The following is a 24,293-nucleotide window of genomic DNA, read 5'->3' as shown; positions in this document are numbered from 1 at the left end:
GAAACCTCTGATGGGTCTTTGTCAATGTTATATTCTGATGAGGAGGTGGAAATTGTTTCAGAGCATGTTAAGAAGAAGCAGCCTTTCTGGAAGGAGATTTTGTTTGGCTCTGACAAGTTCAGGAGCATTCTCTTTGCTTAATTTCCTCACCGTTGTCTATGGTATGTTTCTTCTTCATTTTGAAAGGAAAAAAAAATGATATAACCAATTCCATTAATTTAATAATTTAATTTGATTCTATTAGATTACTTTTTAATTTGCAATGTTCCCCTAAATAGAAAAATTTACTAGTCCTACAGTATATCAAAGCTCCTAAACTTGTTAATTGGTCCGTCATTTCCAAAAAAAATCATTAAATTGTCTATTTTAAAATTTTAAAAAATTTATTAATTAATTTTTATCTTAATTTTTAAATACTTCACTATTCAGTCCTACAATAACCCGAGATCCACTACATTCCAAACCAAGTCCTACGTTCCAATGAATGAACCTCTATGTGACTCGGGTTATTGTAGTACCTTTGCTTGATGGCATGTTAGGAGCAATAATACCTTCTCCTACTTGGTTTGGAGTTCTCATGTCTGCCCTTGGAGTTGCTATGCTGGAATGTAGTGGATCTCCTCCAAATGTAAGCACATCTCTACTTTCCCAGAAAAACTTCAAGAATCATATCGATCGTTTGATTAGAGCATGACCTTTTTCAGGTTGGTGATCTTTTGAACTTCTTGAGTGCAATTTTTTTTTGGAATTCATATGCTCAGAACTGAACATTTTTCAAGAACTACAAAGAAAGAGAACTTCTTCCTTCTTCTTGGATATGAGGTATGAAGCTGAGCATGATTGACCATTAAGATCTTATATAAGTTTTTGAAAAAATTACATGATTGGATTGCAGGTTTGTGTTGTTGCTCTGTTATCGACGATCTGGTTTATGGTTGGGGGATGGTTGGGGGATGGTTTGGTGATGTGCAAGAACAAGACCTATCACCATGGACATGGACAGTGATGTGGGATTGGATTGTTGCATTTCCATGGATCCCTGCTCTTTATACTGGAGCTTTCTCAACTGAGTTATGCTTATGGGTAGAGGTACTCTTCTCTCTTTTTGAAACCAGTTGCATGATCTTTCAGCAAATTGACGACTCTGATGAGCCAAAACTATCTAGATATGATATTTCTGGTTTCCTTGTATTTGGATTAGTTCCTTATGAGTACCAATTTGATTCATACAGATAGCTGCAATGCATGATGTTTCAGCAACGGAAACAGCTATAATTTATGGGCTAGAGCCATTGTGGGGTGCTGGTTTTGCTTGGTTTCTTCTTGGTGAAAGGTGGTGATAGGGTTTATTCAACCTAAACAGCCAAATCTTTGATGGCAGGTGGAAGCTTGATGGTGCAGACATTTGGAATCTTAACGCCCAATTGATGAATCAATAAAGGTCGGAGAGAGTAAAGAGAGAGAGAGATAATCTTCTACAAGTTCCAGATAAGCAAAAACTGCATAATAGATTATCAGCTTCACCAGTGGTTGTCAGGTCAAGGAAGGATAACATCTACTAGCATTTCTTTAAGTTTCTATATATTTTCAAAAAAAAAATCGTATCATATTTATAATAATAGCAGAAACATGTATATTTCCCTTCTAGTTTCTGATGACGTAAGATCCACAAAGTTCTCCAGGTGTTTTGCTATTCTCTACTATAATTCAAGAACTTGAACTATTTTGGGTTCATGTTCAATGTCTGGAACTATTGCCTTTTTTTGAATAAACATGGACTTGCAGAAGACAGAGGTACTAGATTTGACATGAAAGAGAGATGTAATTGTAATAATGAGAATTCGTTATTGTGGTACTGGAGTTCATTATTAGAGCCGAGAAATCTTGAGTTTGAGCTAAATCAACAAAACAATTTATATATATAAAATTGTTCATGTAAAAGATGAGCATTTCAATCAAGTCAACCATAAACACAACAGAGGTTGAACAAAAGGCAAGTAAACTCTGGCACAGATCTTAGCTCCAAATGAAAGGATAGTTTTATTAAAACATGAAAAATGCTAGAACAATTTAAGTTTCACTCACGGAACTGAGTCATATAATCATCAGAGGTAGATGGTTCATTGCCCAGAAATTTATTTAATGCTCGAGAAGTAGTGCATGTGATGCTCAATTTTTCTTTGCGATAAACAGACCCCATCGCTGCTCACCAGATGAACTCCTAATCAACTTTGCCTTCCATCCACCAACTATATCATTGTAGTCTTCCTGGATATAGATAATAAACAAGAAAAGTTTACAAATAATGAGTTCTTAACTTCAACATAAATCAGATACATAAGATAAAATTTTAAAAAATAAGGGGCTAAACGCACTTCAGAAAAGTCTTCAACAAATTCATCCTTCTCCTTTTCGATAGCATTTAATTCCCGTTGCAGAACTTGATTGAACTGCACCACAAAGAACAAGTTTTAGACAGCAAAGCCAACAGAATTAATATATAGACAAACTTGACTGGAAATAATGGTTTGAGCAAAACCTGATCAGTTCTGTCCTCTGCAATCACCTCAGCAAAACCAGCATCCTTAAGCATCTATGCATATCATTTAGAACAGAATAAAAAGGTAAGCAATTCATAGACTGCAACCAAACAAACACAAAAAGAAAATGATCTGTTATTGCACACGAAAATATACCTGCCCATATGTTTTTACATCATGGAGATCATATCCTCTCTGCTTAATATACTCTGAAAATTCTGGTGATGGAGTTCCAGCACTCTTGCAATAATCACTGATCAGAACTTTACCTCCAGGCTTCAACCACTTGAAGAATGATCTAAACAATGCAGGTTTGTCCTGAAGTATTGCAGAAGCAGAATGTATAGCATGTTAAGATGTAAATTTAATCAAATCAAACATCCGAATATTTCAATTTGACATATGCCTGTCTACTACAGCATCCATCAATGAACAAACAGCTAATTGTAATGATGCTCTTCCATCACTGAGAAAATAAAAAGACTCGTGCTTCTTTATATTAGTCAGGTCCATATTACAATTTTGAATTTGAAGAGGCTACCAGAAGGCTTTATTTATTTTATCTAGGACAAGGTACAAAGAAGCCTGGCATATCAACTAATAAATATCTCAGCACCATTACTAGAAAGGTTAAAGTCTGCGACCAACACGGTCCAATGATAACATTAAAGAAATTATAAAAATATCAGAAGTCTTACTTGAATGTGCAGAATGGTGTCACGACTGTAGATGACATCAAATGTGTTTTCAGGATATGTCTTCTTCGTGCAATCAGCAACTTCAAACTCAACATTGCATTTGAGTCCAATAGCACATTCAAGAGCAAGAGAAATCATATTGATTGAAAGGTCAATGCCAACAACTTCCACATCGAAGTTCTCAGCCATGTAAAAGTCACCTCCTCCAATACCACATCCAACATCTAGAACTTTCTGGCCACGCTTAAGGTCCAGCTTCGCCACAAATTCTTCAGTTGTTTCTACACAAATGCAAGCATACCTTTAATAGCAATACAAGTACAGAGAAATAAGTGATGATTGCCATAATCTTCGAGCAACTTTTTTGTTGTGCATGTGTTTTTGTGCAAAGATCTAAGATATGATGATGGAGCTACAAATCCATACAAGTAATCATACATCTAATTTCCTTTCAAGAATTCAAATTTGAGTTTGTGCCAAAATTCTAAATAGTATCATTCTCCTGTTAAGGACATGTAGCAATAGTTAAAAAAGGCAATTGATTTTTCCACTAACAAGAGAAAATAACAAAAGGAAAATGCATAATACCAATTCCTCCTGTGCTTACAAAGCCTTTTCCAAAGACACGCTCGTAGCGCAAGATGCCATCACATTTATACTGAACATTATCCAAGAACTGCTGGAACCCCTTATCATCTTGAGAACTTACTTTCTGCCATATCCAGCATATCTGTTCCATGCAAAAATTACTCTCAGTAAACTAATTCACATGAGAATAAGGGAAACACAATGAAACATGTAAACTTTTATTGCCTGATTTTGATTCTTCTTATTCCTCACATAAGCTCCAATGCATTTGCAGCCGATAAGAGAGAGTTCATAAGAATTTCCAGAACCATCACGGGTATGACACTCTTTAAAGACCTATAAATATGATATAGATCAGTAACAAATATTTGATCAACTGTGTTGTAAAATCCAGACTGACCTGGCCAGTTCAACCAGGAACAGGGCCTTTTGCCAGTCTGGTTTACGCCTAAAACATAGAAAAAAAAAATAAAAATAAAAACCCATTCAAAACCAGGCAGCCTAGCCTATTGACCAGTACTCAATAAACCAGGTCACATATCACACAGGTGGGGCAAGTCTTTTATTTTTTAAACTAAATTTTTGTATAAAATTATATTATCATATCCGATGATAAATTGACAATCATTGATTAGTGAAATAAGACAACTCTTTGCAGGAAAAAATATAAACATGATGTCTTATATTTTTTTGATGCCCCAAATGCAACGTTGATATCCAGTTCTCCAAAAGGTAATTCTAAACCTCTTGTTTTGGATAGTGAGGGTTTAGAACTAGTGTTGTTAGATAGTCAATTTTGGAGAATTATTGTCCACTGAAAAAGGATACATAGTTGGGCTTCAGTATAAATTAGACAAATTGATTAAATATCCAAAGGATGTATCCCTAGCAGACAAGCTAATATACTAATATTTAATTAGTTTAATACATATGAATATTAATTTATAAAAAAAATTATAATTGCATGACATGAATTTAATGCTTATTGAATGGCATACAATATAATATTAATTTATATACCAATACTAAGGAAAGGAATTTAATGTGTTGATGTTTATATATAAAAGAATATTAATTGTATAAAATAAATTTCATATTTATTAAATAATATATAGGATGAATAACATACTGGTTGAACCTTAAATCCTTAGCCTTCTATCTTGATTGGTTCTCATTGAAATAAATTATTCTCATGAAAAAAAAAAAAAACTATCTGTCTTACACATCATATACATCATCTACCCTAGTATGCATTTTATGAATCCTATTGTCATTAGTCCTATTGTCAATACAAGTAGAACTATCATGAATGTTCACAAATTTAAACTTGCCTTGTATCATTATTATTTTTTGCTTCAACTAAGCTATACTGAGTTTGGAATCAAACCATCAATGTAATCAAGTCCCTTTACATGCTAGGCTGCTTATATCGAGTCCTAGACAGATGATAGCATGAATGCCATTATAAGTGAGATTCTCACTGTGGAAATACTATTTGCAGCCACTAAAATACATGAGAGCAAAGACGCACAGCTACGCAATTAAATGATACACAATTGACAAATCACTTTCAAAAAAACATTATATATATCTATGTATGTGTGTGTGGAATAAAGCCAAACCTTTGTGTAAAATCTGGGCTCCCGGTAGTGGGTTGGGTTGCTTTTTCGCTTGCTATCTCCAGATTGATGGAAACAAGACTCTCTGAAGAAAATATACCCACCTACCTTTAACCATTTGACCATCCTTTCTGCCAGATTCTCTACCTGCCATCCATGTTTGCAGTAAATTAAAATGAAAAATAAATCATCAAGGATCAATGAGCTATTTTTAAATCATATATATATATGCACGAGAAAATATCTTAACCAAACCATAGACTTCAGTAAAATTGCATGTGAACAGATCCGATTCGGTGGCAAATACAAGACTAAAGACATTAGAAAATGAAAAGTTGCAGCAGTCTAGATGCCAATTATGATACCAAAGGGAGAAGTGGAATCTTTAGATTAAGGCTCTGTTTGTTTCATGGAAAATATTTTTCAGAAAAAATATTTTCACATTTTCTGGTTTTTGGAGCACTTAGAAAAATCAGTCAACAGAAAATATTTTGCTAGTCAAAGTAAAAAAAATTAAGATATTTTAAGGAAAATGACTTGCTATTTTCAAAAGAGAAAGTCATTTTTTACATTTTGAAAATTTTATTAGCACCTCTATATATAAATTTATTAATATATTTATTTTTTAAACTAAAATTAAATAGTGGAAAATAAGTTATTTTGTAGAAAAATATTTTCCACATAAAACAATTTCTATAAAAAATGTTTTCCATGGAAAAAGTTTTTCAAATATAAATTATTTTCCACAAACGGAGTCCAAATCTATGAACAGGTTGGCATATCATGCATAAACAATAGTTACTATTAGCCAAAGCCATTAGCTGAGAGATTGAAAGCAACAGGCCCATTTCCATTACTCTTCACTTGTGCATTCATATCTTACTCTTGGTCACATATACATATCTACACACGAATAAGAAAGTCTTGGGCCCATATTATCACCATATTTTTCTCTCTCCCTCTTTTTGAAAAAAAAAAAGTTCTTAGGAAGGCAAATCAGGAAACAGTAATATGCTTCATTCGTTTTTCTCTCAGTACAAGTTTAAGAGTAAGAAAAATATTGCCTGTATTGAAAAAAGAAACGAATATGGAAAGCCAAAAATCATATGTTTATACAATTAGCATACAGATGGTAACAATAATTAAGTCATGACTAACCTATAAATATAGATTGTAATTAAATCGATCAAACATTCAAGTCCCTAGATAATTGTAATAATAATACTGTACAATTAACAACTCCCATGTGCTACAGTACAATTAATTAACAAAGGAACCACTAGGACACACAAGAATATTCACCTCTTTATCTGAGAGATACATAAGAAGCCAATTTGAAAATATTAAATCCACTGATCCTTCCGAAAAATTCAAGTCAGGGGATGTCACATCAGCACACATAAACTTGACATTCTTGTGGTGTCCATTAATGCTTTCATTCTGCACAAAGGAAAAAGATTTAGATGGAGATGATTCTATTAAGTCCAATTTGACAAGCATAAACAAAACAATCTTTGTGAAGCACTCGAGACAGGAATCACCTTCTTTATCACATTCTCAATGAAGTCCACGGCAACAAGCTGCCCGGCTTTCTGGGCTAATTCCCCAGTGAAACGACCAATCCCAGCTCCAAACTCCAAAACGGACTTCCCTTCATATGATGGGAGCAGAGAAAGTACCTACAGAGTCCCAACAATCACTTTAAATTTGTAAAACCAACGTTAAACAATCAGTGTTACTAGAATCACAATATTCATATTAAATCACTAGCTGATATGAATCTGATAGGTGAATTATAGGCAGTCGAGAATTGGACAAAAATTGCATGAATCGAAGGTACATTGTGAAAAATGATAGACTCACTGATTAAACAATTAGAAAGGCAGCAAATGTCCAAAAATTCAAAAAAAAAAAATAAATAAAGGGAAAAAGACAAAGTCTAAGATAAGGACAACAGATTAATGAAAAAAATAAGAGGCAAATGCCCAAGATAGTTTTGGTTATTTTTGTTTTAAAATTTTAACTTACTAGTTCTTGCTTCACTATGATTTTATATTTTAGTATATGATCTGGAATTAAAATTATACATACACCTTTTTTATAACTAAACGTTTAATATATTTGGTAAATTCATAGGGAATATATCTACAAACATATATATATTACTTTTAATTGATTTTCATATTATTTAAATCGATTTTTCAAAAGTTTTACCGAATCTTACTGTTTGATTCGGTTCAAAATATCAGATATTTCAATTCTCGATTTGACAACTTCATAAACAGTTACTGTGCAAGGATGTTGATGCTCTGGCTAGTAAAACTTCCCTTCTGATAAAATTAAAAAAAAAAAACGACAACTACACTACAACTAAGCATATTGAAGATAAAAGCTACCTTTTAGGCTCTAAGAATGCTGTTTAAAAAAAAAAGCCTAGCGCATTTGTATAGAGAGATATAGGGAGGGTACCTCAGGACGTTCTTCTTTGTCAAGATCAGAGGCCTTGGAGTCAAGCATCATTGCCTCAACCGTCAAATCGGCAGAGTGCTCGATCCAGTAGTTCTTCTGAACCTCACGCTCTTCAACTATCAAATAAACGAACAAAAAGAGAACAAATAAAAAATTTGGAAATAATTAAAACGATATTTGAAACCCATAATTCGTTCATCATTCCCAAATCTAGTCCAAACCCAGATCCCAATTCTATTTCCTCTTCAATTTAGTTTGAACCCAGATTGAAAAAAAAAAAAACTCAAGGCAAAAAGGAATATATACCATGAGCAGCCATTGTTCAAAGCAAGAAAGACCAAAATTCGATTAGGAATGCAAGAAGCGAGGTCTAGATTACAAGTTTCTGAAGGGAAAATGTAAGGAAATGAGAGAAAAAAATAAAGGATGCTAGCTGCTAACAACCCTCAACAGCAACACGAGATCTAGAAAAGCTCCTGGATCTGCGGTTAAAAGCTCTGCCTTTCTGTTGCATCACCAAATCTGCAATGCAATGCAGCAGGCAAGAAGAGGATGATGAAAGAGGCTGAGATTGGTTTTGGTTTGTCTTGGTTTCTGAAACTTTGGTATGCGTGGGGTTTTATAGAGATATATCATACCTACCATATTTACAATTTTACCCTCCAAAATAATTTTATGTAATTAAATAATTAAGATACTATGTTTTAAGCTTAATTTGGAAATAAATAATTCAACCTTTATTTCACCTACCAACTGTCTCGCGGAATCAATATTTGTTTTAAAAAATTATTATTTAATTTCTATTGTACACAGAAATTTACTAATTAATATTTTAATTAGATAATTTTTAATTTTAAATATTAAATTTATAATTTTATAGTTTTATAATTTATAATTTTATAAAAACTTTAAATAATTTTTTAATTTAAATTGCTTTTAAGTTATTAAATGTTATTGAAATTTAATGGAAATATTCTCAGATTCAGAAAATCAAATTTATAGTGGTTGCGTAAACTTTTTTCGAGAAAGATATTTTTTTTTATCTTTTTTTTTGTTAATATCGTCTAATCCTCTTTTTGCTATAGTACTATTTATTTCTGTCACTCATGTTCATACATACGAATGTGTTAGAATCACTCTCTTTATATTATGCGACCATTTAATTATTTTGATGTGTATGCAGACAGAATTGTAAAGCGATCAGACTTACTTTTTTTTTCTAGTTACATTACCCGACTGAATTTCCTTTGAAAGAACACACATGTGAGATCTGTCTGATCTACTTTTTCAACTGTGTTGGGACACACAATCTAAACAAACTCACTTCAAAAAGAGTTTGATGGATTTTGAATCTATCTTTCTCATCGATTTTACTTTCAAATATAGAAAATTTGATGGTATCCATGTAATAATAATTTTTTTATTAAAAATTATAATTAACTTTTTCTCTAATGAAATAAAATATTTATGTTCATTATTCTTTTTTAAGTATCCTAAATATCAAAAGAAATACTAATTTTCTCTGGAATTTTTTTTTTTTCTGGTAAAAAAATGAAAAAGTGACTTTTGAGAAAAAGGGTTGGCGAAAAGTGACTTTCGGGGGAAGCAGCAAACGGGAGAAGGATGAAGAGAATCTGGGTAATGGGGTAGTGGTTGGATGCGATGGTATCACGTGATCCTATGATCATCCGCCACGTGCTACCTAGGGCCACGTGCTCCCTGACTTTGTTGCGCTGCTGTTTGTTTTCTAGCCTCCACAAAACGACAGTGACTTGGAGTCTGTACTCTTGTCGTTTACGTATCATTGCTCTGAATAATCACGAGTCTTTGAAATTCAATATAAAAATGCTGGCCGATCTCACGTAGCTATTTGAACTAAATGATTTTGTTACTTATATTATTACATACCATTAAAAATAAAATTAATACACCTTAATAACGAAAATTAAAATAATTAGTTTTTTAATTTATTTTATAATCATTAAGACTTTAATTTTTTAATATAAATTTTTTGAATTTAAAAAATTAAATTAATTCATTTAAAATAAGAGATAAAAAATAAATTTAACTGGCAAACGGTGACATTATTTTTTTTCTATGATGTTTTATTTTCTTAAAATGATTTTTAATTAAATTGTAAATAGTTTCATATTTTAAATGTCATTATTTTTAATTTTCCCTTTTTCTTAATACGAAAAGAAAATTTTAGATAATTGCAAGATTCAATAATTTCCTTCATTGTTATAATTTTTAAAATTTTTGATACAATTCGAATTGGGTTAAATTTGATTTGGCAAGCGGTTTGTTTAATGTTTAAATCAAATCAATATTGAAGAAAAAAGTCGAGTTTTTCTCTTAAATTTAAATTAAATTAATTTAAATTTAATTTAATTTTTAAAATTTTTTTTAATCATTAAATTATTTCAATTTAAATTCAGCTTATTGAATCAAAGCTGAAGTAAAATCTTAAAGAATTTTTTGTAAACAAAATCTTTAAATCGGAATTAAACCAAATTAAAATCACTAAAAACTAACCATAAGAAATCGGTTCATTTAAGTTACTATCCTCCACTGGCCGGAAACGTGGAAAACATGTCCTTTGTCAATCACGTTTTTACTCTATGTTTAGCTACATAATAAATGAGGATAGAAAATAAAAAGTGAAAAATATTTTTTTACTTTTAAATTTATTTTTCTCATTTTGTTTAGAAATCAAAAAAAAAGTAAAGGGAAAAAAATTAAATTTATTCCCAATTTTGTAAACTATTTAAACGATAAAATGAATAAATAATAGTCCATGTGTAATTTACTCTTATATTTTTTCTTTTTAATTATTAAAAAATTCATGAAAATCTTACTTTCATCTAATTTTTCTAAATAAATTATAATTGCACCTTTGTAAAAGGAACTTGCTTCATTGTTGAAATGTTTGCAATCTGAGTCTGTAATTGCCTCACCTAAATTGCAAAAGCAAGAATTTCACATTGTGAATAAAGATGATAAAATTAAATTATTATTATTATTATTATTCTTTCCTCGAAGGAAAAGGCCAAAAAATTAAAAATAAAATAAAATAAAATCTCACCTGAAGCAGCCATTATCGAAGGGGAGAGAAAGAAATGCCAAATGAAATTGGAAACTATGAAGCAAAACAGAAAGTAGAGGAGTTGTGAATTGTGGTTGCATTATGAGGAGGTTATTTATAGAGGGAATTTTGTTTTTTTTTTTTTTTTTGTTATAATAATCATCTATTGGCCTTTTGTTGAGGGGGACCATATGATTATTGTTTCCAAAAAAACAAAAAGGACATATTTTTAGAATAAATAAAAATTTTAATTGAATTAATGTGAAAATTAATTTAAATTTTTAATTAAATTAAATTGTTATAAATTTTTGTTTTCATATAAGTGAAACTCTATATTTTGATTTAGTAGATGTTTTAGAAAGAAAAGTTGTTGAAAGGCAAAGCAAATAGCTTTTGATTTTTATTTTTTATTTTTTATTTTTTATTTTTTATTAATATGGCTTTTGATCTTCTGAAGGGAGAGGGAAGAGGGGAAGGATAGTGGGCATGTGATAGATGGGGCCGAACACTTCAATAATTTTTTGTCAATATTCAAATTAATGTTTCACGTACGTGTTGAATTTCACATTTATTTTAAATAAAAATAATATTTTTTTATAAAAATTTTAAATATTTTTTTAATTAATTTTTTAACGAGTTAAGCCTGATTTTAAAATAATTTATATTATAAAAAAAATTTATTACTTACTTCTCACATTTGTTTGTAGCATGGCCATTCGTTTATTCTTTTTTATTTAATTGATATTTTAATTTTTTTTATTTTATATTTTTGTATTGTCATAATCAAATAGAATTTACTGATTTTATATGAAATATGTGATGCAAAAGTGAGGGATGGAAACTGGGGGAATTTTTTATTTATTTAATGTACCATTAATCGTCATTTATAATTAAATTAATTAAAAAAAATTAAAAATGAGAGTGTGATATAATTATTAGGAGTGAGTATTCGGTCGATTCGATTTAAAATTGAATTAAATTAAATAAATTAAAAATTAAAATATTGATATTTATGAAATTTGAATCGAATAGATTTTAGTTAGAAATCAAATCGAACTGAACTGATTTAATTCAATTTAATTCGGTTCAATTTAATTAATTTAAATTTTTAATAATTTTTTTATTTTTACATTTTATTTTTAATATTTTAAAATTTAACTGAAATATTTTAATTTTAATATCATCAAATATTTTTATATTATTAAAAATAATATACTTTTATTATTAATGGGTTTAATTTTTTTATTTTTTATAATTAAAATCAAACCAAGTAATTAAAATTTTTAAAATTAAAAGCTAAATCTAATGAATAAAAAAATTAAATTAAAATTTTAAATTTGATCTTTTTTTTTTGAAATATTTAAATTTGATCTATTCTTAGTTTCTATTAAATAATAATAAAATAATAATTGCTCCCAACCATTTTGTGAGGTTAAGACAACATACGTAAGAACAACTAGATTTTGCCGCTACTTTCCGTTAGTGATTTAGCTTTTTCATTGTTTTATAGAAAATATTTTTTTTACATTTAATGTATTTAAAAATTTTAATTAATAAAAATATTTTTTCATTGTTTTATGGAAAATAATTTTTTTACATTTAATGTATTTAAAAATTTTAATTAATAAAAAATATTTTCTAAACATAAATTATTTTCCACATCTCATTTTTGACTCCAATAATTGCATGATACCTCTCATTTGTTGTTAAACTTCTTGGGGTCCACAAACTCCAATAACTAGATTCGAATCTTATATATTATATTTTTTCTTAAAATTTAGATTTTTTTTTTTCCCGTAGAAAAATAAAAGTAAGATTGCACTATATAAAGTCCATCATCTATTTTATATTCAAACATAGTACCAAAATCGTTAAATTATTAAATTATTAACTAATTAATTAATTCAGTTTAAAAAATTAATTTTTTTCAATTAGAATTAAATTATATCGAATTTAATTTTTAAATTGATTCGATTCAATCGATTATTTTGATTTGAATTAAATATTATTTATTTTTAATTAAAAAAATAAATTTAATTAAGTTTATTTTTTTATTTCAGTTAAAAATAAATTTAAATAAATCTAATTTTATCTTAATTTAAAAATTTGAAAGTAAAAAAGGGAATAAATAAGTAGTGTATATTTGTGATGACCATTGAGTTTTTTTACTCTGAACAAGGTCCGTTTCTAGAGAAGAGGACACTTAAATTGACCGGTCCAGCTTTTGAATTGATCGGTTTAGTATCTTAATTTTGATCTGAACACACGAGGCAGACTAGATACACCGCAAGCTTAGGTCTAACAGGAAGTAATTCAGTCCGGTGATGTGACGTGAGCGAGAATAGCTGATTCAGACACTTTGCTGCCACGCCCGCATGTAATGTGACCTAAGTAAAAGACTGTTAAACATCACTAACAAAAGAAAAAGGGATAAAAAAAAATATATTTTATTTTCTAACTAACTTTGCACTCATACCGTAAATCTTATTTTCTAAATATGAAAATATCAATTTGCATAATATAAAATAAAATAAAATTATATTTAAATTAAAATAATATCATTTATAAGTAAAAAATAAAATAAATTTAATTATTCAATAATTCAATTAAAATTAAAATTAATTAAATAAATTTCTTTTTCTAGTGATTTAAAGTAATTTTTGAATCCACCATATACTATTGCAGAGCTGGTGCGATCTGATTTGTATTACTACCGCTTAAAGTTTTGCTTTTGGTCTCTCCTTCTTTATATTTAAAAAAAATTAAATAAATAAATATTAATTATTTTTTGTTTGCACTAATAATTAAATTAATATTAAAAATAAATTAAAAAATTGATTTTTAGAATAGGCAAAGAAAAAAAATGAAATTATACATAAATAGCTTCTACCAATATTTTTTTTTTAGTGAAAACTTCTTTATAATTTTTTATTGAGGTTTGTCCACAAAGGAAAAATAAAATAAAATAAAATAATTATAATATTTTTATTTATTGCACTATATAGCAAAATTTATTATGGATAATAAATATTGAGAGATTGAGATAATTATATAACTTTTTCAGGTAAAATTTAACCATTTAAAATAGACTAATTGATTCCATTTAAAAAAAAAAAAAGACTAATTGATTAAAGGATTTATGGAATTAAAGTCCAATATAGATTTGATTTAATAAAATAAAATAAAAATATAAATAAAAATGCTATGTAATTTTATTAATTTTTTATTTTAATATTTATAATTTAATTTGTATATAGTATTTATGGTATCACACTAATAATAAAAAGTAATAATTTTTAAATATTATTAAAAATATTAATATATATTAATTTAATACAAATTAAATTATATATTTTTAAAAATAGTAAAATTATAATGTATTATTTTATATTTTTATTTTTAATTAATAATTATATTTTAATTATCACGTCAATATTGTTTTACCGTATTAAAAGTTTATATATAAATAAAATTTAATAACATGTCAATAAAATAAATTTTATTTTTTTATGTATACCTGCACTTTTATTATATAAAAATTATTATAATTAGTATTGTTATTTTTATAATATTGATTTTATAAATATAAATAATTTATTAATATCTATTAAAATTTATGTTAATATAAAAATTTATAATTAATAAATCTCAAAAAGAATAATATGATCAAAACAAAAAAAAAATCTCATCAGCTGATAAAAAATACGGCTGTTAAATAATATAATTTTTTTAAAATATGCCATTATATTAATTTAGCCACAAAATTAAAAAAAATGATAAATTATATTTTAATTTTTAAATTTTAATATAATTAATAAATTAATTTATATTTTCATAATCCAACACTTAAATTTTTTAAATTTTTATAAACATTCAAATCGTTCTGTTAATAAAATATATTAAGTAAATGAAAAAACATAATATGAATAATACTGTTGCCGTTATTGTGTGCACTTTTGATACTGCATTTAATATATCAATAACTTTTAAATTGTCACTTTGAACGCTGCATTTAATTTAATATTTAATAAATTTAAAATAAAAAAACTTTTTATTTTGTTTGTTTGAATTGAATATACTTAAAATTAATATAATATAAATCATGAATATTATATTAAATTAAATCAAAATATTTTATCACTTAATAAAATATTTTTTAATTATTTTAATAATATTTTTATTAAAAATATAATAAATTAAAAACTAAACATCACAAATAAATATAAATCATCCAATAAAATTAAAAACTATGCTATGCTCTAATTTAATGAGATTATGATATCTTTAAATATAATATTAATATTATAAAATAAAAATTTTTAAATAAAAATCATAAATTATACATTACATAAAATTTAATTATACATAAATTTTGCAAATTATAATCAATATATTTAATAATAATAATAATAATAATAATAATAGATGAAAAAATATATGACAATTTAGAATATAAATAATAATTTTCAAATTTAATATATAAATATTTAGATAAATTTAAAATTTTAGCACACACATAATATGGTGATAAGTGTATTTAAATAAATATGAAAAATTTTAAATTTTAACCCTCAAATCTTTAATTTCTGGTTAAAAAAAAATTTTAAAATTTCGTTAAAAGGAGATAAGGTTTCAGTATTATTTTAAAAGAGTTTTTATAAGAAATCAAGATGAGATGCGTTCTTTTAGTTAAACTTCTATTTAATAGAAACTCTTTTATAAGTTTATCCAAACACTCTAAAATTATTTATTAATTTAAAAATATACTTTTAACTGTCTAAAAGCTTTGTCAAACAAAGCCTTAATGTTTTCATTAAAATTTGAATGAAATTTTTTCCATATAATTTGATTAAATTACCATATTTTGATTAAATTACTAATATTTTAATATTTCTCTTTTTAATCTACTATTAAAAGTAAAACAAATAAGAAATAGAAAAAAAATAAAATAGATTAGAAAATTATAAAAATGATTATTTGTGTTTAATAAACAAAAAGAAAATTAGAAAAAATAATTCTCCCTTAATCTTTTTAAACCAACAGATTTTATTTTGTTTGAAAAAAAAATTCTAATTTTAAGTTTTGCCCTTAGAACTGAATTTTTTATTAATAAAAAAAAAATCTTAATGAATTTTAAAGCGTAAATTCGAATTCATGTAATCTTTTTTCTTTACTTCATCATAAAATTTATCACCCTTCGTGATTACATTGATAAACTTTTATCATATAATCATCAGAGTCCAATGTTAACCTTAATCTTAATTATTTTATAGTTTAAGAGAGAAAAATAATAAAACAAATTTTATAGATTTTAGAAAATGTACTTCTGATCCATTTCAAAAAAAACTGATATTAATTATAATTAAGACATTTTCAATTTAAGGTAGAACTTAGAAAACTAATAATCAAGAATATTTATCACTATCCAGTTAACTTGATAACAAAAACACTAATTATTACATACCGATTAATAAAACAAATAGATTGAATTGAGCGTTGGTGGGTGCGCCAGGCCCTTGCAGTAGTGCAACGCATGGGCGACGCGTAAGGGCCCCAGTAGCAAGCTACTGTTATAGGCCCTTCCCATAAAAAGATTAATTTAATATCATGTGGGCCAATGGCCCACGTATCAGATATTAAACTGATAAGAACAGATACTACACTTGATCTTAGCCAAAAGGCCGAGAAAGGTATGCTTAATCAAATTGCTTCAGCTCCATTTTATAGGCACAGCTTTCCAAGGTCTATTTCTCTCAAAACCGATGTGGGATAATTTCCTGTGTACTGTACTGCACTATAGCCAATTGTCGATTGATCTTTTATCCCTTTGCTTCCTCTTGTGTATAGATCACCTGTAAACTTCAAATTTATTTCTTTTTTTCTATTAGGCTCGGATGGAAACAATTAAAAAAATAATACATTATTAAATTAATTTATATATTCTGTAAATAATTTTATAAAAATAGTTCAAATATAATTTACGATTTTTTCAAATTCAGTTTTATCATCAAAATAATGAAAAAAAAAAAAGAATAACAACAAAACGAGAATGGATGTATACTATTAACTAAATATTAACAATTTTTTATAAAAACGATTTTTTTAATAAAAAATGATAATACATTATTATGATCGTTAACTAAAATATTCTATAGTTAATATTTGAATATATGATTTAATAGCAAAAACATTTATGATAATTTTTTTACCAATAAATTTATATTATATCAATAAAAAGATAAATCTAAAAAAATTAAAAATTTGCAGTGTTATAAATATAATGGATATTTATACAATTTTATTATAAAAAATTTATAAATAAAAATTATATTTCACTAATTTAAATTAATTATGAGAAGTCACATTTAATTCGATTTAAAATTGAATCGAATAAATTTAAAATTAAAATTTTAATATTTATAAAAATCAAATTAAATTGCTTCCTCTTTTATATAGATTTTATTATAAAGATTACTTTAATGTTCGTGTATTGCTTCTTAAATAAAAATATTATATTATTAATAAAAACATTATATGAATTTACTCATTAACTATAATAAACTATTAGGAGTTGAAATTGTAATTTATTATTAAACATTAAGACTTTGTTTGTTTAATTAAAATATTTTTCAAAAAATTATCTTTTACAATTTTTAATATTTTGAGCAGTCAGAAAATTAATAAAAAAATTGAGTCATTTAAAAAAAAAATATTTTCCTCTTATCAAAATATAAAAAATCAACATTAATGATTTTTAATATATAAAATTATTAATATATTTTATTTTTTTAAATTAAAATTAAAGAATAATTATAAAAAAAATTATCTTATAATTTACCCATTTTTAAGTAGAGTTTAATATTTTAATTTGTAATAAAAAGACTCTTATACTTTAATATTATCAGCAAAGTGAGATTTTAGTGTACTAGATATCACTGATAAATTAGGATTTATTCTTTAATATTTAATAAAGCTATATTTTAGTCTATATATTTTTAAATTTAATTAATTAAGTTTTGTTTGATCAATAAAATAATTTTTTAATTTAAAATTTTTAAATTGAATTTAGATGTATATTTTATCAATATTTTTTGAATTTATTTTAAGATATTAAATATAATAAAAATGTGAGATTAATTTGAAAAAAAAATATTTATTTGTAAATAATTTTAATATTTAGAGATTAATTTATAAGATATAAGAATGAATTATAATTAAAGAGTCTTTTTTATTATAGAATAAAATTTTATAATTAAATTTATAAATATATAGACTAAATTATATATTTTATAAAATTTTAAAAATTTAAATATAATTATCCTAATTAAAAATTATTTTTAATTAATTTTAAGTATCACATGAATCTTTATTAAGGGTATTAGATAGAAAAGTCTTATTTGCCTAATAAACTAAAATCACATGATTTTTTTGTTATAAATTAATTACAAACTCTATTTAAAAAAGTCACCAAACTATAAAATAATTTTTTTTTATAATTACTCCTAAAATTAAATAATGCAATAGGTAAATAAAAGTTCTTTCTGGTCTAATTGGAACGCCCACATTACACAGTAAAATAATTAATTGGGACGGAAATGGGCCAATTCTGTAGTGTATTGTTTCTGGGTTTCAGCTCCAAATTCATACTTTTATAATAGGCTCCAAGGCTCAATTTGGGCTACAATTCTATTACCTTTCAATCTAATAAATTGCAATATAAGTTGGAATTTTGCAAGAAAATCTCTATATTTATCGCTAGAAAAATGTTCACTTTTTAATTGATTGTTTCGCTTAATTAAAAAGTATGATAATTAATAATTAATTAATAAAAAATAATTAATATAATAAATATATTTGAATAAGAGTGTTTGATAATCATTTTAAAAAATAGCTATTATTAACATTTTTCTTATTGACGATCATACGAGCGAGCCTGCAGTTAAAATCACAAAAACAACTCAAAATCTACAACATTATTAATTTGTTTCTTTCGTTAAACTAAAATTTGTTTCTTCAAAAATATTGTTTGATCCTTCAACCTAGGACAAAAATAATTCTTAATAAGAAATAATAATTTCTCAAATTTAGTGTTCTTAAATTTTTATTTTATTAATAAAATAATCATTTTTAATTTAACTTTTTTAATATTTAATTCTTATATTTTTATTTTATTAATAAAATAATATTTTTATTACTTTCTGTCAATTAAATGTAAATTTAACAAAATTATTATGAATATCAAAATTATAAATAATAAATTGTTATAAATTATAAATATTAGAAAGGCCAACTGACCCAATACAAACATTTTTTATTTTACTAATAAATATTAGAATGAAAAAATATATATACTAACCTGAAAAAACCATATCATAAATTAACATAAAAACACATTTCTTTAGTCATTAATTACATAATAATAACAAAAACGAAACCAAATATAAAAAGAAACTAATTTAACTGATCATTGGTGGGTGCGCCAGGCCCTTGCAATAGTGCAACGCATGGGCGACGCGTGAGAGTCCCAGTAGCAAGCTACTGTGGTGGACCCTCCCCATAAAAAAAATTAATTTAATATCATGTGGACCAATGGCCCACGTATCAGATATTAAACTGATAAGAACAGATACTACACTTGATCTTAGCCAAAAGGCCGAGAAAGGTATGCTTGATTCAATGGCTTCAGCTTCCTTTTATAGTCACAGCTTCCAAGGTCCATTTCGTTTCAAAGCGATGTGGGACAGTTTCCTCTGTTTGCGTACCGTACTGGTTCTTTATTCAGCTTTGCATTATAATCACAACTCAAGTCAGTAGTCGTAGATCCTCACCTGCTTTGCTTCCTCTTGTCGTTTTGATCATTCCTTAATTTGCTTTCCATGTCCAACTGTGGATATTATTAAGATTTTCAAATTCGGTTTTGTCATTAAATAGTTAAAAGAATTAACGATTTATTAGTAAATTACAATTTTTTTAAATTAACTTTTAAAAATAATAATATTATTTAAATTACATATTTATATATTCTATGAATAATTATCGTTAATTTTAAATATAAAATTTCATAGCATAACCATTTATAATAAAATTTAATTTTATTTATATTTAGAAGTATATAAAAATTTAAATATTTAATTTTAAAAATATAAAAATTATTTATTAATTATATTAAAATTTAAAAATTAAAATATAATTTATTCCGTAATAAATAATGCAAACTATTATGTACAATATAGAGTAGAAATATAATTCAGTAACATAATTTATTGAAATTATTTAATTTCATAATGTAATACTAGTTTAAGAATGTAATAATTGACTTTTTTATGTGCAGAAAATACTCTTTCCATTTACTTTTATTTGTCATTTTTTAAAAAAATTGATTCTAAAATCATCTATCACTTCAAGAAAGAAAATTAAAGAGTATTAATTAATTCTTTAATTTTATCTCTTTTAATTATCTAATTTTTTTTATTGATCGATTAATTGAATAAAAAGTATTGAAATTGAAATAAAAGTATTGAAATTGAAATAATTAAGAAGAAACAAAGAGAAATTTAATTAAATTAAGGGAGAATTGCAATCAATTAATTTATTTTTATTTCAAAATTACTTGATTAAAATATTTATATATTTTATTAAATTAAAATTTTAATTAGTATTTGTATTAAGAAATAGTTAATCAATTTATTTTTATTTTTATTTTTTTTAAAATGAGAATTGAGGGAGTAAAATCTAAGATTTCTCAGATTTATTCAAATGTATTTACGATCAGATTAAACCTTTGAATGCAATTTATTTTTATTTTAATTAAAAAAATCAATGAGTATAAATAATTAAAATTATAAGAATTAAATAATATATATAATTAAAATTAAAAAAATTAAATATTATAAATATTTATGGAAGTTAACTATATTATTAATAAAAAAAATTAAAAAATTAAATTTTATAAAACATGTGAACGTTTTAATTAAATGATTGTAAAATATAAATAAATTAGTGAATTTTTTTAAAATTCAACAATTTGACAGTAAATTTATTTTTAAATTAAAATTATTTTATTACGCCATTTACGTAATTTAATTATTTTTCTCAAACTTCATGAAAAACTTTAAGCGACATATGATATAGAAGTGGGAAGGGTAAAATACAGAATATATATATATAAAATGTAAGTAATGTAAAATATTAATTTTTTATTTGTCATTTTATATTTTATAAATTTTTATAATATTGATATCTTTTGTTTAATCATACTTTAAGGCACTATGATATTTTTTAAAATATATAATTTTGAAATCCTTTAAAATTTATAAATAATAAGTAGAAAAAATAACTATTTAGTTTTTTAAATTTAGCAAAATTTATTATTTAATCTATTAATTTAAAAAATTTATTAAAACGTTTTTAAAATATTAAAAATATATGATCTAATTTTATGCAAATTGTATTGATTATCAGAAAACCCTTAAAAGTAATACTACTTTTTCATCATTAGTTTATTTTAATTATAACACTTTTCTTTGAGTTTTTTAAATAAATATTTTATAATGAGATTAAATCATATATTATTTTTTTTATCAATTAAATTATATTAATTAAATCTTAACCTAATGCATATCTTTTTTTTTAAATCCACTCTAATTATTAATATAATTTAGAAAAAATATGATTTACATTATACTAAGAGTTAAAAAGAATATTTTTGAAAAAGTATTCTGAAAAAAGCTTTAAAAAATTATTTTATTATTTTGCCATTCTTAAAATTAATTTCATTTTTTTTATTAAAAATAAAAAAATGTTATTAAATAGTTAAGCAACTACAATCCAAGAGATGATGCACAAGTCCAAGGCATTGAGAATCATAATTCAGAAGAACAAGAATTTTTAAGGCCCAGAACATAATAACCTAATAAAAAATAAACCTAAAACCCATGTCCGGTAAATCCAAAACATGACTCGAACTACATCACAGAGAGCCGCATTTTATCTCTATCAGCTCCGATCATCGTTTTCGATAGACCAAAAAACACAAATGGAGAGTTTCCACAATAATAGTCAATAGGCTTTAAACTATATACTAAAAAACGAGAGAGCAAGAAATCGATCACATATAGCAAACCAGAGAAGAATTAGACGAATGAAGCACGGATAACAATGTAAAAGACTCATGCAACTCCGAAATATGTTAGAACGATGGAAAACCAGACGGTTTAAAGAAAGGAAAGAGAAAATTCTGAGAAAATTCTACAATCGCCTCTCGCGTCTACCACTAGGGCCAAAGGAAACCGCCTCCAGAAAATCGAGAAGAAAAATGAATGCTCTTTGGTGGCAAATCTTTGAACGCTGATATGCAAATATGGGAAGCACAAATAAAGGGGCCTCGATCTGAAACAATGAAACCAATAATTGTATTTAAAATTTATTATAACTTTAATATTTATAACAATAATTTAAACAAACAAAAACTAAATTTTTTACTTTATTAAACATTAAACAATAAATTAAAAAATGAATAATTGAAATTTCCAAAGATTGAACTTGTATTGGGGGGTGCGCCGGGCCCTAACAGCAGTGCAACGCATGGGCGACGCGTGAGAGCCCCAGTAGCAAGCTACTGTAATGGGCTCTCCCCATAAAAAAATAAATTTAATATCATGTGAACCATTGGTCCACGTATCAGATATTAAACTGATAAGAACAGATACTACACTTGATCTTAGCCAAAAGGCCGAGAAAGGTATGCCTGATTCGGCTGCTTCAGCCTCCTTTTATAGTCACAGCTTCCAAGGTCCATTTGTTTTCCAACCGATGTGGGATAGTTTCCTGTGTACTGTGCAACGTTCCTTAACCAGTTTTACTTTTGTAATCACAACCCTTTAAGTCAGTAGTGGATTGATCCGCATCTCCTTTGCTTTCTCTTGTCGACTGTTCCTCCTCCACTCAGTAGAAAATTCTTTCAAGAAAATCGATCTCCATCCAACTAATCGGAAACATATATTATTTGTATTCAAGATGATTCATAAAGGTTTCTTTTCGTTCCATCTTCTTATATATGCTTTTATTTATTTCTTTTTTTTTTATATTATTCATTCGTTCAATTAGTTAAATAAGTTAAAAAAAAACTTAAGTATTATTTAAAACTCAGTTAATGGGAAATCTAATAAAATATAATAACAGCACTATTTAGATTACAAATGGCAATAATTATATAAAATATTGTAGTTATAACTTTTATAATAAGACTAGATTATTTTGAGTCTAATTACAGAAATTAATGTCATTATAATTATTTAAAATAAAATAACACTAAAAAAATAAATTATTAAGTTTTTCATAAAAATAACTACCGATGAAATTAATAACACTACAAGAATTTTAAAAATTATTAATGGAAATTTCCGTTGGTAAACATTGATATTCCGTTAGTGAAATTAGTAACACTATAAGAAAAAAATAAATTATTAATGAAAATTTTCGTTGGTAAACATTGATATTCTGTAACGGATTCATTCCGTTGAAAAATTCTAATTAGTAAATTATTCACTAACGGAATTTGTATCCGTTAGTGACACTAACGAATCACCAACGGAAATGTCCATTGGTGACACTAACGGATTACTAATGGAATGCAATTCTGTTAGTAATGCTAACGAATTTTGCGTTAGTAATCCATTAGTGAATAAAAAATGGCGTTGTTTTCCTTTGTGACGGACATGGATCCGTTAGTGACACCAACGGAAATTCTGTTATTAATCCGTTGGTAAATCATAAAATTGCAAAATCATCCCTATATTTTCATACATTATGCACCTGTACTTGTACTCTGTACATTTATATACATCCATCATCATCCATCATCATCCTGGACATTAATAATACTATAAACGTAAAAAATTAAATTACTCATTAAAATATATTTAAAACTTAAAAAATTTGTATTACAATTATAATTTGAAATAAAAATTATCAACCGGTCATAACAAAAGATACATACTAAACTAAATTAGCAAGCTCATCATCTGTATCATCATCACTGTCTGTATGATGATCACCAATGATAGGGGCATCATCATGTTGCTGCTGTGGAGACGAAGCTGGAGGTGCCCTAGGAGCAGATGTCTGAGTGGATGTCCCAATACCCTCTTGTGCCATCATCCTATGCATAAACGTCTGCAACTCGTCCAGCACTGTGGTAATTCGACCATTCTCTGTCTCTAGCCGATCAATTTTATTCTGCATTGTAACAGTCCGAAAATCGGACCGCTATCGGCGCTAGGATCCAGATCGACAT

At 25.9% G+C, this 24,293-nt stretch overlaps 1 protein-coding gene and 3 non-coding genes across 5 annotated transcripts; all 4 read right to left on the bottom strand.

Annotated features, from left to right (window-relative positions):
* Window positions 1-1,889: 1,889 nt before the first annotated feature.
* On the bottom strand, window positions 1,890-11,084 carry LOC110617683 (phosphoethanolamine N-methyltransferase 1). 2 transcript variants are annotated; one of them, XM_021760638.2, is made up of 13 exons: window positions 11,000-11,084; window positions 10,809-10,871; window positions 7,915-8,030; window positions 6,987-7,124; window positions 6,748-6,885; window positions 5,449-5,592; window positions 4,052-4,162; window positions 3,827-3,968; window positions 3,239-3,519; window positions 2,697-2,858; window positions 2,540-2,593; window positions 2,376-2,450; window positions 1,890-2,268 (listed from the first exon to the last, which is right to left on the bottom strand). In XM_021760638.2, the coding sequence occupies exons 1-13, from the start codon at window positions 11,010-11,012 to the stop codon at window positions 2,170-2,172; spliced, it is 1,536 nt and encodes a 511-aa protein (XP_021616330.1). In that variant the 5' UTR covers window positions 11,013-11,084; the 3' UTR covers window positions 1,890-2,169. The 2 variants fall into 2 exon arrangements, with proteins under 2 accessions (XP_021616330.1, XP_021616331.1); XM_021760639.2 differs by lacking the exons at window positions 10,809-10,871; window positions 11,000-11,084 and adding an exon at window positions 8,221-8,523.
* Window positions 11,085-16,497: 5,413 nt separating this feature from the next.
* Window positions 16,498-16,693, bottom strand: LOC122723903. Its single transcript, XR_006351100.1, has one exon. It is a non-coding gene; the product is annotated as a U2 spliceosomal RNA (small nuclear RNA).
* A 2,775-nt stretch (window positions 16,694-19,468) lies between these two features.
* Window positions 19,469-19,665, bottom strand: LOC122723914. Its single transcript, XR_006351110.1, has one exon. It is a non-coding gene; the product is annotated as a U2 spliceosomal RNA (small nuclear RNA).
* A 2,882-nt stretch (window positions 19,666-22,547) lies between these two features.
* On the bottom strand, window positions 22,548-22,743 carry LOC122723925. The gene has a single exon (XR_006351120.1). It is a non-coding gene; the product is annotated as a U2 spliceosomal RNA (small nuclear RNA).
* Between the last annotated feature and the right edge of the window lie 1,550 nt (window positions 22,744-24,293).

Source organism: Manihot esculenta, chromosome 6 (genome assembly GCF_001659605.2).
Source record: "Manihot esculenta cultivar AM560-2 chromosome 6, M.esculenta_v8, whole genome shotgun sequence".
Lineage (NCBI taxonomy): Eukaryota > Viridiplantae > Streptophyta > Magnoliopsida > Malpighiales > Euphorbiaceae > Manihot > Manihot esculenta.
Note: the sequence above shows the minus strand (reverse complement) of the source record. Positions and strands in the feature narration are given on the sequence as shown.

Coding starts and splice junctions, on each gene's coding strand:
- LOC110617683 (XM_021760638.2), bottom strand. Junction 3,520..3,826: donor TGTAAGCACAGGAGGAATTG/GTATTATGCATT, acceptor GCATTTGTGTAG/AAACAACTGAAGAATTTGTG. Junction 2,451..2,539: donor CAGAGGACAGAACTGATCAG/GTTTTGCTCAAA, acceptor TTTGTGGTGCAG/TTCAATCAAGTTCTGCAACG.